General features: G+C 47.8%; 1 protein-coding gene across 1 annotated transcript; it reads right to left on the bottom strand.

The window, feature by feature from the left end:
- Positions 1-3,747: 3,747 nt before the first annotated feature.
- On the bottom strand, positions 3,748-14,926 carry LOC108161457 (beta-1,4-glucuronyltransferase 1). The gene is made up of 2 exons (XM_017295720.2): positions 14,825-14,926; positions 3,748-5,471 (listed from the first exon to the last, which is right to left on the bottom strand). Exon 2 carries the CDS (start codon positions 5,067-5,069, stop codon positions 3,846-3,848), a length of 1,224 nt encoding a protein of 407 aa, XP_017151209.2. The 5' UTR covers positions 5,070-5,471; positions 14,825-14,926; the 3' UTR covers positions 3,748-3,845.
- Positions 14,927-14,968: the final 42 nt, after the last annotated feature.

Genomic DNA, 14,968 nt, shown 5'->3' with positions numbered 1-14,968 from the left:
ATTATTTGTCCGTCCGGTCCCCCCGCTGGTGGGGGGGGGGAGCATTTTTAGCTTAATTGAATATCAATTCATTTTAAAACGCGCGCAATAAACGGGTGGAGAGGTCGGTCCCATGCTCGCAGAAAGGAAAACTAACAGAGCTCTGAGGCCTCTATGATTTCCGAGGATTCCGGTGGGGGTCTGGGGGCTGGGCAGAAGTTTATGGAATATTTATAGCGCAAATTATTAGCATACAAAATGCAATTGATGCCCTCTAGTGATTAATTAAAATGTTTCCGAGCGCATATAAATTCATATTGTTTATTGCGGTTCCTGCAGACACACACACACACACACACACACACCACACCACTCCATATACATATACATATGTATTTTATGTATTTACTGGGCAATAGTTTGGCGGGGTCAAGCGCCATTTTGCGGCTCACTGCACGCCATATTTGCGGTGATAACGAGGGCCCCCGAATGGAGCTCTCAATACCCTGTAGAGGGCGGCGAAAGATCAATGTGATTTGGGGATTTATTGTGATTATTTTACTATCAAAAAACTACCACTACTTCTTCAAAGGCTTCCCTGTTTTATCCTGTATTCCAGAGACTTTTCGAGCACTATAAAGTAGGAAGGAATCCTTATGAAACACATGAATATATCCCATATACCAAGCCATAAAAACTGACCAGACAGGCTAGTAGCCCCCACCCTTTTCCGTCCGAATGACATGGCAACTTGGCGAAACAAAGTGAGACGAAAGTTTCTGCAAAAAAGACAAATGACCCTTAAAGTTGAAACTAACAGTGACTAAATGGAGACAAGAGCAAAAAATTTGTGTGCACTCATGGCGGAAGGAGGAGATCTAGAAGTGGCATGGAGAGTGGATGGAGTGGATGGATGGATGGCTGGATAGATGGATGAAGGAGTAACTGAAAACGAAAGCAGCTGAAGCAGCATGAAAATCTTTTAATTGCTGCCACCAGTAGCCCAAGCAAGCGAAAGCCTTCCATTTGTCTTCCAGAAAGAGACGGCCAATGCGATTAGGTCTCGACTGGGTGTGCGAGGGAGAAGGGGAGTTGGAGTTGCGCCCCAGGGGAGGGAGAGCTTGGGGCCGCGTGAAATTGCAAAACTGTTTCACCTGAATGCACGAGGCACAGTACCAGCTGCCCAGCACACACCCCCAGTCTTCTGGACAATAAGACAATGCCAGAAACATAAACAAGAAACTGGTCAGAGAGTGGTATTTTGTGGACCGACAGAACGGCAGTGCTTATGGCCAGGAGTCGACAATGGATGTACCTTGTTTGGGCGGTCGCTGGTGGTCTGTTCTTTGCTGTTTGTCTCGCCTAAACACTGGAAAATCGTGTGGCTATCGGGGAAGGTGATGCCACTCGTTCAAGGCTCATTAAAACGTGTATTAGTGACAAATTTTAGACCATTTTTCGTTAGAAAAAATTCTACAAAATAGGGCTATAACATTAGGCTTAGAAAAATTAGATAATCTTTTACAAAATTGATTGTTTTATGGGAATAAAATTAATAATAATAATACAAATTAAATTGATTATTTTATAGGAAAAAAATTAATATTTCCTTTGAAAATTGCAAAAGAAAGGCTCTTAAAACAAGAGTAAACTGCGAAGTTATTGCTCTCCTAACATATGTATGTACGTGTATGTTTTTTATCTAATAATAATAAAAAATTAAAAAAAAAGATATACAACTTTTTTTAAACATAAACCTAAATACAATTCAGATATTAACGAAGTCTATTTGGACCATTATTCGTTTAAAAAATTGTAGAAAATAATGCAATAAAACTAGGCTTATACAAATTAGAAAATCTTATAGAAATCTTATTTTATGGGAAAAAATTGATTTTTCATTTGAAAATCGCAAAGAAAAAGCTGAAATCCAAAAAAAAATTTAGTTCTTTTTATCGTTGCAGATGTATCGTTGTATTGAATTTTTTGTATTTTTGCAGATGTATTTTATTTAAAAATCTTAAAAGTGAAATCTAAGAAAAAATATATAATTATTTGTATTGTTTCAGATAAAATACAATTTTAAAAATTAAACAACTTAAATAAATTAATTTTAGAAAAAAACTTTAATTTTTTTAATCTTTGCAGATGCATTTTATCTTAAAAATTAAACAAATTAAAACAAAAAAATAACATTATTGTTTTATCGTTGCAGATGCAATTTATCTAAAAATTTAAAAAAAAAAATTGTATCAAAAAAAAAAGTTTAATTTTTGTATCTTTGCAGATTTTGATGATAGTTCGGCATTGTGTCGCTCAATGAGTGAGTCTTGCATATTGTACATAAATCCTTTTAATCTATGTAAGTCTTATAGATGCTCATCTTCTTATCCGGAAATCCTTGAAATGCTTAAAAACTGCACGTCTTTAAAGACTGCAAACGCATTGTACTGTTTATTACCTTACAACTAAAGCACTTTAGCGGTCACTGAAAGGACTCGAAAGGGCTGCTCGACCCAAGATGCCCCATCAGCGGCCTTTAGCACTGACCACAATGGAGTCGAGAGCCAAGAGCCGAGAGCCCAGGAAACCAGGAGCCGTTCAATAAAGTCCTGCCCACTGAAACCTCTCATTTTCTCAGCCACCTCCTTTGTTCGAGAGTATGAAAAACTACAAAAAAAATATAGAAAACGAAACAAGAAAAACAGGAGAAAACACAAAAGTAGCAGAAAACACTACACACAAAAAAAAAACACAGAGCAGGAAAAAAAGGAGAAAAAACTTCAAACAATGGGCAGCCGTCAAAGTGAGCGATTGTTGGAACGTGTCGGGGCATCAATAGAGGGAGAAAGGGAGAGCCAGTGGGGACAAATCCAAGTGGGCACCAGAACAAGGGGGCTAATTCCCCAAACTGCAGCTGAAAAATGGTCAAAAACTGCAGGGGAGCTCCCATGGAGTGCAAAAATTAGACCCGGCCGCAATCAGGAAGTCCACATAGCACATAGTTCTGATGATGGACAAACTGTGGAGCAAGGCACCCCACCCCCAGCCCCTCGTCGGAACCATTTGCGGCATCAATTTTCAATTTGACTATGCAAAGATGCGAGGGCCAGAGAAGTCTCTTTTATGCCATAGAAATCGTTATAGAAACTTTCTTGAGATGTTGCCAGGACCCGGCTGGGGACGGGGGCCCCGGGCCCCCTTCAGGCCATCAAAAGCAGAGCTTAAGCAAACATGCCACAATGAATGAATATCCTTTTTATTCAAATGCAGTTGGAAGATGGAAGATGGCAGATGCTGGATAGAAGATAGAAGATGGATGGGGACGCTGCCGTTGGTGTCGAGAAAGCATCTTAAGAAAATTGTAATTTTGATGTCAAACAGCGATTAAAAGCAACGAGATTACCTGCTGCATATTGCATGAATGCATTTATTGTGTTTGCCCAACGCCATCCTTCCATTCGCATCCGAAAGGGGGAGGGGCGGGAATCGCATCACACCAAATGCAGACATCGTTGAGCTCATTTGCACTTTGACGCGTTCTCTGGCATGCTGGCATGACACGACATGCCCCGGCCCTGGTGTGGCGTGTGGCAGAGGACGAAACTGCAGCGTCAGCCAGGTGCAAGTGCTGGCTGCCAGGTGCCACTGATGGCAATGACGATGTTAACGAGTCCACAAAACAGCACTGGTCCTACGCTCCCCATTGTGTGGCAGACACCCGAACCCAATCGTTGCAAATAGGCAAAAGGCAGAGAGAGAGAGAGAGAGAGAGAGAGCTATGGCTCCGTTTTGAAGTTCAATCCGCCAAAAGTCGCACGTACAGGGTAGACGTGGTGTCTCAGGGCATATACTTTATACGATTCTTAAGGCAAACAACCGTCACGACTGCCGTAGATGATGCGCATTTCCCGAAAGAATCTTGAGCGAATAACGGACTCCGTTCGGAGAGCCAGATCGTGACGTTCGGGGTTGTCGAGGCCGGGCTTGATGCCGGGCTTGTGCACCAGAAAGGCATTGTCCAGGATGTGAAACTCATAGCCCAGAGCACACATAGCATAGGCCTGGGTCATCTTGTCGCTCATCGCCTCCCAGCTCAGGCGCTCGTCGTACGGCGGATCCGTGGTGGAGCCAATGAAAATCGGCTCCCAGCGGTTCTCCCTGCCCATCCGTATGCCCTTGTGAAAGACATTCAGCTCATCCGAGACGCTGGCATTGATCCACTCCTCCAGCTTGGGTCCCTTGTGGCAGTGGGGGCAGATGTTCATGTGGAAGGGCACCGCCTGAGAGCTCCACAGCATGTCCTGCAACTGCAGCTTGTCGCTTGGCATCGTAGCATTGGACTCCACCTCAAAGATACGCAGCACATAGACCACCGGCACCGGCAGGTGCTTCGCTGCGAACCCGTCGCTGTAGCGTCCGAGCATATTGAAAAACTTGGACACCAGACCCGGCGTGGGATACAGCTCGATGTCCGAGGCCAGAACGAAGTGGGTGAGCGCTGCCTCCCGGGCTATGTTCCGGCCAGTGTTGACGGGATAGTCGAGGTCCTTCTGCGAGCGGTAGGTCCGCTTTCCGACGATTCCCTCATAGGGTGGCCGTCCACTGCAGTCCAACTTCCATGCGAGAATCGTCTCTGCCCTGAGCACAACCCTGGGCGTGTGTCCCACTTGAAAGTAGATGTGGAAGCTGGTCAGACCGCGCACCAGGTCCCGACCAGCATCGCACTGCAGCAGCCACAGGATGCTCTCGATGGTCGGCTCCCAGTCCGTGCCGGGTGCGTACAGAGCCAGACTCAAAGGCGATCTCCAGCGCTCCAGCAGCGGCACCAAATTGTCCAAATACCTATAGTCCGCATGGGTTGTATACGTCACGTTCGAGCAGCAACTTATCCGTCCATGATCCGCCCGCACAAAGTTCTCCAATACCCAGAATTTTCCACGCAATCTGTTTGCGGACTTGTGCTCTCGATCTTTGCAATTTCGAAGCTTCCCAAGGTCGACCCATGTCGTCTCCTGCTCCACCAAACTTGCATTAGAGACAAAAATCTGATCAACAAACAGGAAAATCAAAACTAAAAGTATATACATATTTTTTATATGAGTTAAGAAGCAGTTCCTGTGCTTATTTATCTACGATTCATTGGGAAGAGCAGTATTTTTGGTAAGGATTTCTGGTTACATTCTGAAGAATCTTTGGTATTGCCTTTTTTCAGTAAAATTATTGTTTTTCGGAGGTTAAAATTGAGTAGACAAACGAAAAAAAGGCAGAGGGATAGGGGCCCATCTTCTTCTTGCAGTAACAGCGAGCCGTTACACTGTTCGGTAACAGCCTGTTAACTGAGCGTGGTACACGGCACTCTTAACAGACGGTTAACAGCGCTGCCCACAGCTTTTCTTACCCTTTTTCTCAGTTACTGTTTCCATATTTTTGTGCCATGTTTTTGTTTAGTGAAAAGTTTAACCGCAATATTCCGTAGAAGTCCGCTTCTTCTACTGGGGGGTGAAAAATCTGTTAAAATGGTAGCGATGGAAATAGGCTCTTAAAAAAATGCTAATGGAACATATGGCAGCCAGACCAGAGCCAAGGGGACCCCGGCACAACCCACACAAGGCCCTCTCCCCGCCTCATCCCAGTGAAGGAGCCTCCAATGGCCCCCCCCTTTTCTGTTCTTTTGTGCACTGAGAAAAGCATTCGACTCCGATTGAGCCAACGATTTTTACAAAAGCATATCCATAAAAGTCGCATTTAGTGTGTTCCGAAAAGCAGGACGAAGTTTCTTGTCGATTGGAGTCTCCCAGTCAAAAATTTTTCGTGAAAGAACATTTCAAATTTCAAATCAATTATCACAACCGAATCAAGCGAAATGATACGCCGAGATGGACGTGCAGCCAGTCACCCATCATCCGTTAGCCGTTCTGCTCCAGCTGCCGATCGTGCTGCCGCTCCAGCACCCATGGCCGCGCCACCCAGCGACGTCGGGATGCCGGCGCCCTGGCAGCCTTCGATGTTGCCGCAAACAACCGCCAATCTGTCCAAACTGACGATCTGCGAGCGATCCAATGAGCCGCTGAGGAAGTGCAAGATTTGGAATCCCTTGCAGTAGAGTTGCTGGAAGACCATACAACCACAACATAACAGGACACTGGAGAAAAGACCCTCAAACACACCGCCACCTCCGTCAGCCACATCGACAGAAGTCCTTAGTTTGAATCGCTTAGAACAAGTATCCAAAAAATGACGAAGATTGTTGAATTGTAGTGGAAAATATTGTTCAATAGAAACCCCAATAATGGTGATAAAAAACTATAAATAATACCTCTCGAAATCCGTGTGGATCGTTAGAGCGATTACAGTGCTCTGCGCTGTAGAACGGTTGCAGACTGTTAAGGGAAAGCGGCACCCGTGAGTCTGTTACCAGGCCTGTTAAAAGACTGTTAAGGGAAAAAGCTATCTTTGAGGCTGTTACCGAGGCTGTTAACAGGCTTTTTACAGGGCCTGTTCACTGGAGCTGTTAACGACTGTTAACGGGCAACTAACGCGGGCTGTTAACATCGCTGTTGCTCTGTTACAGCTGTTGCTTTGAACAGTCCGTGTTTTTTTCTTCAATACCTTTGCGTTTCACTATGAAGTCGTACTACCGTTAATTATGAACAGTGACATAAAAGCAGATTTCTGTGGATAGTGCGGATAATCTGTCATGAATTTAATGCAACATTTCTCTCAGTGCACCCTTTCCACGTACAATTTCCGGCTGAACACATTTTGTGGTCGGGCGCAAATGCATTTATATTTGAACAGCAGCAGAGAAAGAGAGAGAGAAAGAGGGAGAAAGGACCAAAGGATGGGAGTACGACGCTTTTGGAAAGCTTAAGCCATTTCATTTTTGGTTCGTTGGCGTTTGCAGCATTTGCTATTTTGCACTATTTTTATGAGTCACTGCGGGGGCAGGCATCACCATCAGCTGGGAGCCGTGTGGATGGAAGCTGGAAACTGGACCAGCCACGGGGCACTCATATTTCTTAGAACTCCGACAAACACTCACAGAAACTAATAGAGAAAACATCGAAGCCAAACCAAATAAACATTGGAAAAGCGAAGAACAAATACAGAAACAAAAATCTACCCTCAATAAGTTTTTGTAAAGGGAATATGAAAGAAAGCCTTACCCTGGGATTGTAATTACAAAGAGAGAGGGGGAGAGAGAGGGTAGTCCTTGAAGGCTAATGGCAAGAAAATGGTATTGTAATGTCAACAATTGGTCATTGGATGATTGCCGTGGAAGAAGTACTAATACCCGTCGTAAGTTCCAGGAGAGCTATATTTGAAGATACTTTCAGTAGATGTGTTGGGTATTTTCCTGTACAAAAGGTAACTATATATCGTCCCCTGATTGCCCAGAGACCCAGGGCTTCCCGCCCCATCCCAGAACTAATGCAAATGCTGTTACTTCCCATAGATTATCGACTCGAAGGAGAAGAAGCTAAGAATGAGACTGCTTTGTCCATGAGCTCAATGCTAACTCAATTCCGGAAGGAGGCCGGAAGATGAGGCCAAGATCCAAGTTCATTTGTAATTTATTAAACGCAGCTATAAACAAATCGAAAGCGAAATGCTCGCCCTTGGTCCTGCGGGCCCCCCAATGACCGCATTTATGTCGATTTAAGCCCTATTGGCTGGAACGATGGTCGGGGCGGCAGATAGAGAGAGAGGGAGAGTCACTAAGTCAGTCGCCTGGGCTCTCCTTCTGTCCGTCCGGCAATGGAACTCTGGCACGGCGTATTTTGTGGACTGCAGACACGCACCGGCCTATGGAACATGCACGGGGGCCCCCCTGATGGAAGGGGAAGCAGATTGCACATAAATAGCTGCCAGAAGTCAGCCGGGTTCACTGAGAGAATTTTCAGTGTCTTGCCGAAGGGCTAGGCAAAATTTTTAGGGGCCAATGGTTTGAAGCTTGAAGAATTTTAACGCCGAACTGGTGAAAGATATGGCAATAATTGTTTTTGGTAAGCCAAGAGGAAGGATCTGTCTACAGGGAGAATTTTCAAATAGCATCATTTTTCGGTGTTTACTTAAAAAGTTTCCACCTGTGAACATTTAGTATAAAATATACATAGAAAAAAATCGTAAGAAAGAGAAAGATCTTTTCCCAAAAGAAAATAGAGAATAGCGGAGGACGACCATAAGATGGAAAGTGTTTGGCCTTGGTCTGGATTTAATAATTATCCGATAGAGAAGGTTTATATAACTGGATTTTAATTAACTATAAAAAACACACATTTAATATTTAATTTTTTGATTTTTTTATTGTATTGAGTAAAGGTGCTTCCAGGACTGAGTTGAAGATTATTGGATCGAGGGCTCTGCAGACCCTGAAAGTTCTATGTTAAGTTAAAGCGATGTTAAGCTTAACATTGTTCGTGTATTTGATGATTCTTCAAGATTTTTGATTTAAGCTCTGCAGATCCTGAATGTTATATGTCATGTTAAAGCGATGTTCAGTTTAACATGGTTCGTGTATTTGATGATTATTGAAGATTATTGATCTGAGCTCTGCAGACCCTCAAATTGTTGTTATGTTAACGCGAGTTTAGTTTAGCATGGTTTGTGTATTTGATGATTATTGATCTGAGCTCTGCAGAGCCTGCTAGTTCTGTTTAACATGGTTTGTGTATTCGATGAGAGTGAATGAAAGATCGTTGAGTGGTCCGTTAGCTTTACATTTAAGTTGGGCGATGAGTTTTTGGCTATGCGTTAACATATTTGAGAACATCTAATATATGGGAAAATAGTTATAAGAAATACATTTACATCCCAGTCCTCTACCTGGAGTTCCGCTTGTAACAAGGACATATTCTGTTTTGCCAGTGCATCGATGGGCACTAAGCTAATTTACTTTCATATGAACTGAACCGCACAGACCCGAACCGAAGCGAGGGCGGTGTAGGCATGGGGCAGGGTGGGGCGGGTCGGAGTTGTTCCAAAACCGAATGCAATGAGCATCTACATAACGCCCAGGAGTGATTTTCTGTGTCATTTGGTTGTAATCGTGTCTGTTGTTTGTTACTTATTAGTGTGTGCGTGTGTGTGCTCGTCTGTGTGCGTGTGTGTGCGGTCCGTGTGTGGCATATTGCATGTTCTATGCCATATTGCGGCATTTGCATGGATGAGTGTATCTATGAGGTCCTGTGTATCCCTGTGTGCATGCGTGTGCGTGTGCGTGTGCAGTTTGACTTGTCTTAATGGTCATGTTAAACAAATGTTTATCAGGCCATGCAGCTGCTGCTGCTGCTGCTGCTGTTGCTGTTGCTGTTGCTGCTGGTGGTACTTCCATCTTTCATCCTTCCCCACGGCCTAAGCCCAGGCCAGCCCCGCTCCGGAGCTCGTAAGCCCCACCTTCAGTCAAGGCCATTAGTCAATTTGGTAGCAGTTGTTGTTGTTGTTGCTGTGCAGCAGCCGCACATGAAATATGCCCAAGTCTTCCAAGGAATACAGCTAAGGTCAAGGTTAAAGTTAAGTGTTTTGTCAAATGTGCAGCAGGCCAAAAGGCAGGCTGACAAATTTCATATTCAAACATCTAATAGATTGCACACACAAATGCACAAAAGATATACGGATGAATTCAATCGCCAACAAGCCCGAACATGTGTTTGTCCATATGCCAGCGATCTGGCCAAAACACCACACACACACACACACACACACACAGTGTACACCGTGTGGTGAGCGGGCGGTAGAATACCACCACAGCATGTCACAGCTTGTCGTATGAGGCGAAGAAGACACGGGGATGTTCTGCTCCCTCTAAAGAGCACTAAAGCAACTCGTAACCGCCGGCACAAGCCAGGTATCCCCCGGATAGGTCTAACACACTTGTGAAACACCTAGCTAATACGAGAAGGCGACTAAGACGGAGACCAGTAAAGTCTTAGGATAGGAACTGGACCCCCCTTTTTTTGGATTGATGACCCCAGGGCTGACGGAAGCCAGCATTCTAGCACTTTAGTACGCGGAATGAAACCCCGCCGAAATGGCTGCTAGGTTAATGCTGCTTCTGCCCCCGTCCCGTGAAAAATTGGCAAATCTCTAAGCACGCTTCTTGTTCCGTAGCCATTAAATTGGACGTACAGGCTCAGTTGAGTCACTCCTGACTAGCGCGGATCCGGCTCTGAACTCCCGACCCCATAAGGGCGGGAGTCAACCCTCGCATGGCCTCCCTGCTTGCATAGACAACCATGGGATCATAACGCGACTGTACAACAGACAAGGACAACGGCTTACGAGTTGGGACCCAACAAAATGAGCAAAAGTATTACACCCATAACGACGAACGACTCAGAAGGCTTCAATAAAAGCAAAAAAATGGCGAGAACGCCAACTGGTGAGCGGACCGACGCCCCGCTGCCGGCCCTCCCTGGCCCGGAGCAGCACCAAAAAGCTCAGGGCAGCACAGCGCTGCGCGATCTAGGACGAGAGATCACGCAGCTAGTGGAGATGCTCGAGGATGGCAAGAGGCGATCCATACACCAACCCATGCGGGACTCGATCGAGAGCATAAGGGTGCTGTATGAGCTGGTTGCTATCCAGCTGCACGACGAAGGAGCTAAGGCGGTGATCAGGACCCACCAGTCCTCTCAGACGTCACCGATTTTCAGACCTCTCCCGGAGCCTAAGAGGAAACAGGCTGCAGGTGCACCAACACCCCGGACAAAAAAAACCAAGGCAGCGGTCGAGGTCCAGACCACACCAGGAGTAGCAGTTGAAAAGAACGCCCACGCTGAAAGGGAGAGAAAGGAGCCGGAGGAGACCCCATTTCCGACGGTGACCAACCGGCGCAGAAGGAAGAGGCCGCAAAAGCCGACTGGAGCGCTCGCGGAAAATAGGAGTCCTAAAAGTAGGCTGGGTAAGATGCAGACTGCGTGAGCGAATCAGCGTCACCAAATGCTTCAGATGTCTCGAGCTTGGGCATATGGCACGACAGTGCAGTAGCAAAGTAGATAGGTCCAAGCTGTGTAGAAGATGTGGAAAGGAGAACCACCTGGCAAAGGACTGTAGCCTGGAACCACAGTGCATGCTCTGCAAGGGAACGAGCGCAGACTGGAAGCACGTGGCCGGCAGCGGTAGATGCCCCCAGTTTAGGAACGCCCTGACTAAAAGATCAGCATGAGGTGTACTCAGCTGAACTTAAACCATTGCGAAGCTGCTCAGTCTCTCCTGAGACAAGCAGTCAGGGAGAGGAAGACCGAAGTCGTGCTCATCTGCGAGCCATTCACGGCGATACCAGGAAGCGGTTGGACCAGCAGCAGTTGCGGCAAGGCGGCCATCTGGGCCGTACAAATCCAACCCCAGGAGATATGCGCAGCCAACGAAGGATTTGTTAGAGCGAGGCTTAGAGAGGTAACCTTCTATAGCTGCTATGCCCCGCCGAGCTGGGACCTAGCGCGCTTCCAAAGTATGCTAGCGCATATAGCGGAAGACGCGCGCGGAAGAGCCCCCGTAGTAATAGCGGGAGACTTTAATGCGTGGTCCGTAGAGTGGGGCAGTAAGGAAACCAACGCCAGAGGCACGTGTCTGCTCGAGGAATTTGCGTCCTTGGACGTAATACTCGCAAACGATGGCAGGAAGCTAACCTACTTCAAGGCGGGCCGAGGGTCCATTATCGACCTAACCTTCATGAGCGTCTCACTCCATAGGGGAGCTACGTGGAGAGTAAGCGAGGAGTTTACGTTCAGCGACCACCAGGCGATCCACTTCGAATGCGGAGCAGCAACGAAAAGACAGCTAGCCAAAATTACCGGACCTAAATGGAAGGGCGACCACCTGGATGTGGAAACCTTCACGGAATATCTGCGCAACGCCAGCTGGCTCCAACGCAGGGCTCCTGCGCGAGAAACGGCAGAGGGCCTGGCTCAGAAACTGGCGAAGCTCATGGTGGCAATGCCAAGAAGGAAGCCTTGCAAAAGAGGAGCGCCCTGCTACTGGTGGAATGCGGAGGTTAACCAGCTAAGGAAAGCCTGCCTGGTAGCCGGTGCTACCAGAGAGCACGAGGTCGGCCTGAGTTCGAAACCAGGGGAGAGGAACTCCGATCAGCGAAAAGAGCCCTTAAACGTGCCATAAAGGATAGCAAGTCAGCCTTCTTCAGGCAGATATGCGAGGAGGCGGACGTCAACCCTTGGGGGACGGCATATATGGTCGTCACCAAGAGGATAAGGAGCCAGTCAACACCGGAAGTGACCTGCCCGATCCTGCTTCGTAGCATTTCCCTATTCCTATTCCCTATTCCCACAGCACCCGTATAGGGAGGAGAGCGTCTCGAGCCAAGACTCCGAGCTTTGGCAACAGATTTCTGTTGAGGAGGTGATAGCGGCTACCAGGAGAATTGGGGATAAAAAGGCACCAGGACCGGACGGTATCCCAAACAAGGCATTGAAGCTTGGAGCAACCACCAGACCAGAAGTATTTGTTGACACGTTCAACAAATGCCTACGGGAAGGAGTGTTTCCAGAGCAGTGGAAAGTGCAGCGGCTAATACTTCTACCCAAAGGAAATAAGTCCCCGGAGGAACCATCAGGATACCGCCCAATATGTTTGCTGGATACGGTCGGCAAAACCCTGGAGAGAATCGTCTACAACCGACTGCAAGTTGTGATCCAGGAGAAGGAGGCCTTATCGGAGTCCCAGTACGGATTCCGGAAGGCCAAATCAACGGTCGACGCCATCAAGGCAGTCACCGACATTGCATCCAGAGCGATCGAGGGAATAAGATGGAGATTTGGCACAAAGGAGTACTGCGCGGTGGTGACCCTGGATATCCGTAAAGCGTTTAACTCAGCGAACTGCTCTCGGATAAACGAGGCGCTCGGGAGAATTGGAGTTCCCACCTACCTCCTTCGAATAATAGCCAGCTACCTGTCGGGTAGGGTACTGAGGTACGAGACGGAGGAGGGACGAAAGCTCTACAGGGTGACAGCCGGAGTTCCACAGGGATCAGTCTTAGGACCACTACTGTGGAACATAATGTACGACGACGTCCTGAGACTCCAGCTCCCGCAGGGATGCACGCTTGTCGGTTTCGCTGACGATCTCGCCCTGGTCGTGGTAGCCAAAGAGCTCCGAGATGTCGAGGCGACGGCCAACGAGGCAATCCGGATCGTATCCAACTGGATGGAAAACGCGGGATTGGACCTGGCTGGCCACAAAACGGAGGCTGTACTCATCACGAGTCGGAAGAAGGTGGAGTACGCGACGTTTCGCGTGGGTAATGCGACTATTAAGTCGCAGGAGTCAATCCGGTACCTAGGCGTGATGCTGGATAACCGATTGAACTACCGGGCCCACATCGAGTACGTGAGTCAAAAAGCCTCCCGGATGCAGGCAGCACTCGCAAGGATGCTCCCCAATATTGGTGGACCCAAGGCAGGTCGTCGCATACTCCTGGCGAGAGTAGTGGCCTCGATCCTACTGTACGCTGCGCCGGTGTGGTCTTCAACCCTATCCGGCAACATGAGTCTAAGAAGAAAGATGTCAGTGCCATATCGGCTCTGCGCTCTTCGAGTAGTGTCTGGATATAGGACGGTGTCGGATAACGCAGCCCTGGTCCTCGCGGCCATGATACCGGTGGATATACTAGCGCTCGAGATGACGCATGTATATGAAGCGCGCGCAGGGATGCGAACTAATGCATCGCTAGAGACCATCCGTGCGTCGGAAAGGCGGGCGTCGATAGAAAAATGGCAGGCAAGATGGGACACGGCCACAAATGGACGGTGGACCCATAGACTAATCCCGGACATTGAGTCATGGATAGGGCGGAGAAGCGGAGAGATGAACTACCACCTCACCCAATTCCTGACGGGTCACGGAGGATACAGGAAGTATCTACATAGGTTCAAACACGAGGATACTCCCGAGTGTCCTGAGTGTTCGAATGAGAGCGAGGATCCGGAGCATGTGATCTACCACTGCACGAGGTACCGCTCAAGTGCAGAGTATTTCCCACGACCAGAGGAGCTAATGGCGTTCATGACGGAGTCCGACGAGAACTGGCAGCGCGTTAGCAACACCCTAATAGCCATCCAGAGCGATCTGAGAAGATGCGAAAGGGAGCGACGCGTAGAGGAGAGTGCCTAACGTAGGCAACCCATCCCCGCGAAGTAATACTTTGCGGTGATCCCGCGGGGAATGAGGTGTGCAGCTGTGCGTGGTGGTGAGTTTAGCTGGGAAGCCCCGAAGGGGTAGTCCAGTTCGTTGACTGGTACGGGCCGGTCGCGTCTCTTAGAGATTCTCACCCGCCGTGGCGTATCCACGGAAAAAAAAAAACACCCAAACGCAACAAGCGGGTTCCAGTAATTCAATTATGCAATGATGCAGCTGCTTGTGGTGTCTCTCGGTATTTGACCTCAAGCCTTGTTCTTTTTACTGTTTCTCACCGCCGAAGCTTTGATTTCTTCTGTTCCTCCCCGAGGCACTTGGTGTCTCAGCATTTGGCTCTGAAGCTGGTGCCTTTGCCCCTCAAAGTTGAGCTTTCGTAGATTCAAGCGCAAAAGGTTCTAGAGCATAGCGTACCAGACGAAAGAGAGCGCTCTCTCTGAGCTGCGCTCGCACGGGCACGGCTCGCCGTACTCCCGAGAGATGGGCTTTCATGGCTAAAAGCTTCATCCGATCTATGCGGCGCAGAGCAGAGCCAAATATTGAGACACCAACTGGCGTGGCCACAATCAAGTGCCACAATCGATGTTGATGCCACCAGCTACAGAGGCAAGTCTTGTAGCGGATATTGAGACACCCACTGAAATATGGCTTCCAGTCCGAATGCATTGAAGAGCAGTCCTTGGGTCCTTACCTGAACAAGTGCTGATTCCTCCCGTTCTTGGTGTTGTGTATTCTTGTGTGCTTTTCATTTCGAGAGGTTAGGGCCGACTTCCGTTTTGACAGAACACTAAATCTCCATCCGACTACTTTTTAGGTGCCATCGGAACGATCTGTC

This window comes from Drosophila miranda, chromosome 4 (assembly GCF_003369915.1).
Source record: "Drosophila miranda strain MSH22 chromosome 4, D.miranda_PacBio2.1, whole genome shotgun sequence".
In the NCBI taxonomy this organism is placed as follows: Eukaryota; Metazoa; Arthropoda; class Insecta; order Diptera; family Drosophilidae; genus Drosophila; species Drosophila miranda.
The sequence above is the reverse complement of the archived record's forward strand: the minus strand, read 5'-3'. Positions and strand labels throughout refer to the sequence as shown.